The sequence below is a fragment of the Propithecus coquereli genome, unplaced genomic scaffold, assembly GCF_000956105.1.
Source record: "Propithecus coquereli isolate 6110/MARCELLA unplaced genomic scaffold, Pcoq_1.0 Scaffold42, whole genome shotgun sequence".
Taxonomy (NCBI): Eukaryota; Metazoa; Chordata; class Mammalia; order Primates; family Indriidae; genus Propithecus; species Propithecus coquereli.
Window position 1 is genome coordinate 3,812,282 of NW_012149952.1, and position 2,515 is coordinate 3,814,796.

At 44.3% G+C, this 2,515-nt stretch overlaps 1 protein-coding gene across 1 annotated transcript in view; it reads left to right on the forward strand.

Annotated features, from left to right (window-relative positions):
* SAE1 (SUMO1 activating enzyme subunit 1) overlaps positions 1–2,515 on the forward strand; it is a 100,730-nt gene that overhangs the window by 56,667 nt on the left and 41,548 nt on the right. The window contains exon 6 of the mRNA XM_012653252.1: positions 2,289–2,352. Coding sequence (XP_012508706.1) covers positions 2,289–2,352 — 64 coding nt within the window. The remainder of the gene's footprint in view (positions 1–2,288; positions 2,353–2,515) is intronic.

Below are 2,515 nucleotides of genomic sequence, written 5' to 3' on the forward strand. Positions count from 1 at the left end.
AAAATATTTGGAAAAAAAAATCTGTGTACTGAACTGTACACTTTTTTCCTTGTTACTATTCCCTAAATGATACAGTATAGCAGCTGTTTACATAGCATTTACATTGTATTAGGCAGTGTAAGTAATCTAGAGCTAACTTTAAGTATATGGGAGGGAGTGTGTAGGTTACATGCAAATACCCTACCATTTTATTTCAGGGACCTGAGTAGTCTCAGACTTTGGAATCCTTGGGAGGCCCCTGGTACCAGTTCCCTATGAATACCAGGAGACAACTGTATATGTATATATGTTATATATTTGTACATGGTTTTGTCTTTTGCCCTTTTCACTGAATATTTTTTCATAAGCACTCCTCAAATCTTCACATCTGCATTGGAGAGCATGATTTTAAATGGCTGCATCCATTTTTCTTCTTGCCTCACCATAATGTTTTACCAGTTTCCTGTTGCATTGATGTCATTGTACTTTCCTATTCTTCTAAATGGCTTCTCACAACCATAATTTGATGGTTGATAGGAGAATTCATCCTTTATAGTTACTCATGGGCTTCTTTTTGGCAAATGAAAGGCAAGTTGAATCCTTTCAGCTCATGGGTATTTATTGAAAGTCTGATCTCTTCAGCACTCTGCCTTTCACTATGATCTCTTCCTGAGGAAACTGACACGCCCATTTGAGGAGAGGAGATCAGTTAATGCTGTAAGAGTGCTTGTTACTAGTCTTAACTGGACTATCAGACTGAAGTCCTCAAGCCCGGAATTGTCAGGGAAGGAAATGGATAGTGGAGGGAAGTGGGTCAGGATTCTAGGCAGAGGGATACGGGAGCTGAGGACGTGGGGAAGTGGAGGCATGAGGCGGTGTGTAAGTTACCTGAGTCAGTGTGTTCACTCAGTGGATGGTGAATGCTGCGACCTGACAGACACTGTGGGGTACCTCAGCTGAAAGACTCTTCCTTCCCTGAAAGCACTGTTGAGTATGTTTTCTCTTTATAAACCCAGTGTTGGTAGGGTGGGTAAGCCAAGTATCACCTTTTGTATCTGTCCTGCTACAGATTTGGTGACTTGGTTAAGTTTAGTTTTGTTTTTAATTGTTATGAGTGACAGTAGTAGGCTTTGGGTAGAACCAAAGGGGCTGAACCAAAAGGGGCATTAATTGAAGTGCAAGAAGCCATGAATAACTACTGTCATCTGAGAAGGTAATAAAGACTAGGGCCCCTGGGGAGCCCTGGAGGCAGTAGAACTTTGTGGCTTTTCCCTTTAGAGCCCTGTCATTAATGTGTCTCCTTGTTCCAGCTTTCACATTCTCAATTCCCAGGAGAATCTGATTGGCCTGGCTGGGGCCATGTGCCCACCTCTGGCTGTCACCTTTGGCTGGAGGGTTAGCGCACATTACAGACAGGGCCACTGGGGGCCTCCTCCAGATCTCCAGATACCAGGAAACTGTCTGCCACAGACAGGCTCAAGAGAAGTAAATTAACTTGCCTAAGGTCATAAGTGAGATGCAGAACTAGCAATAGTTCTGCCCTTAGACCCAGGCAGAAAGGGCCTCTATCCTTGGACCCAGTGTACTAGAAGGTCACTCCATGGAGTCTTGGAAATGTGCCCACCCAGAACCTGTACCCTTTCCCCCCACTCCTAGACTGCACTCTGGGTACCCGAGACCCCTGGAATCTATTGCCCAGACATCCCCAACCTTGCTTGCCAGGATTTTTTGTGATCTTCTTCCCTGGTCTGCCTTCAGGGTGCAGACCTTGCCACAATGTCCAAATGCCTAGACCTAAGGAGTGGATGTTGGTGAGGAAGGATGAGCTGGGTGGCCACACTTAAGTAAAAGCCTCTGGTAATATGGGATAGAGCCAGAGGTGGAAAGAAAAGGTGGCGTGGATAGGGACTCCCAAGGAGTGTGAGTTCCAAGTTTGATCCAGGAGGCCTTCCAGGTGTTTATAAAGGAGGTATATTTGTCAAGGCAAGAGAATATAATATACTTTATATAACAGCTTTTGGTATGATTTATAACGAAGTATGTAGACATGATATATGGATCTTTAGTTATACTCTTTCCTCAGGCCCTGAAAATGTTAGCTAACAGGGAGGCCTGCCTGGGACCAAGACTCTAAAACCCAACTCCCAAACCCCCATTAATCATCTAGTGTCCTAACGTATCACTGGATTCTTAGCATTGCTCATAGCTAGGCAAACGAGACTCTGAATTGAACTTTTGGTGGTTTTTGAAACCTGATTAAGACTTTGTTTCATCAACCTAATGGTATTCCCTAACTATACTGCTGACAGCTTGATCTGAATTTTGAGCCAGAATGGAACCAGGTCTTTGGGAGCTTAGCTCTGTCTCCCTTCAGTGCAGGGAGTCCACGTTGTCCGTCGCATGGTCTCCAGTGCCCAGAGGAGCACACAGTAAGTGCTCAACAGGCATATCTTGATTTGAGTGGGTATCATCCTCTTTTAATGATCAGTAAACTAAATAATGAAATTTCTCTGAGACAGAGACAAGCTACTGCCTT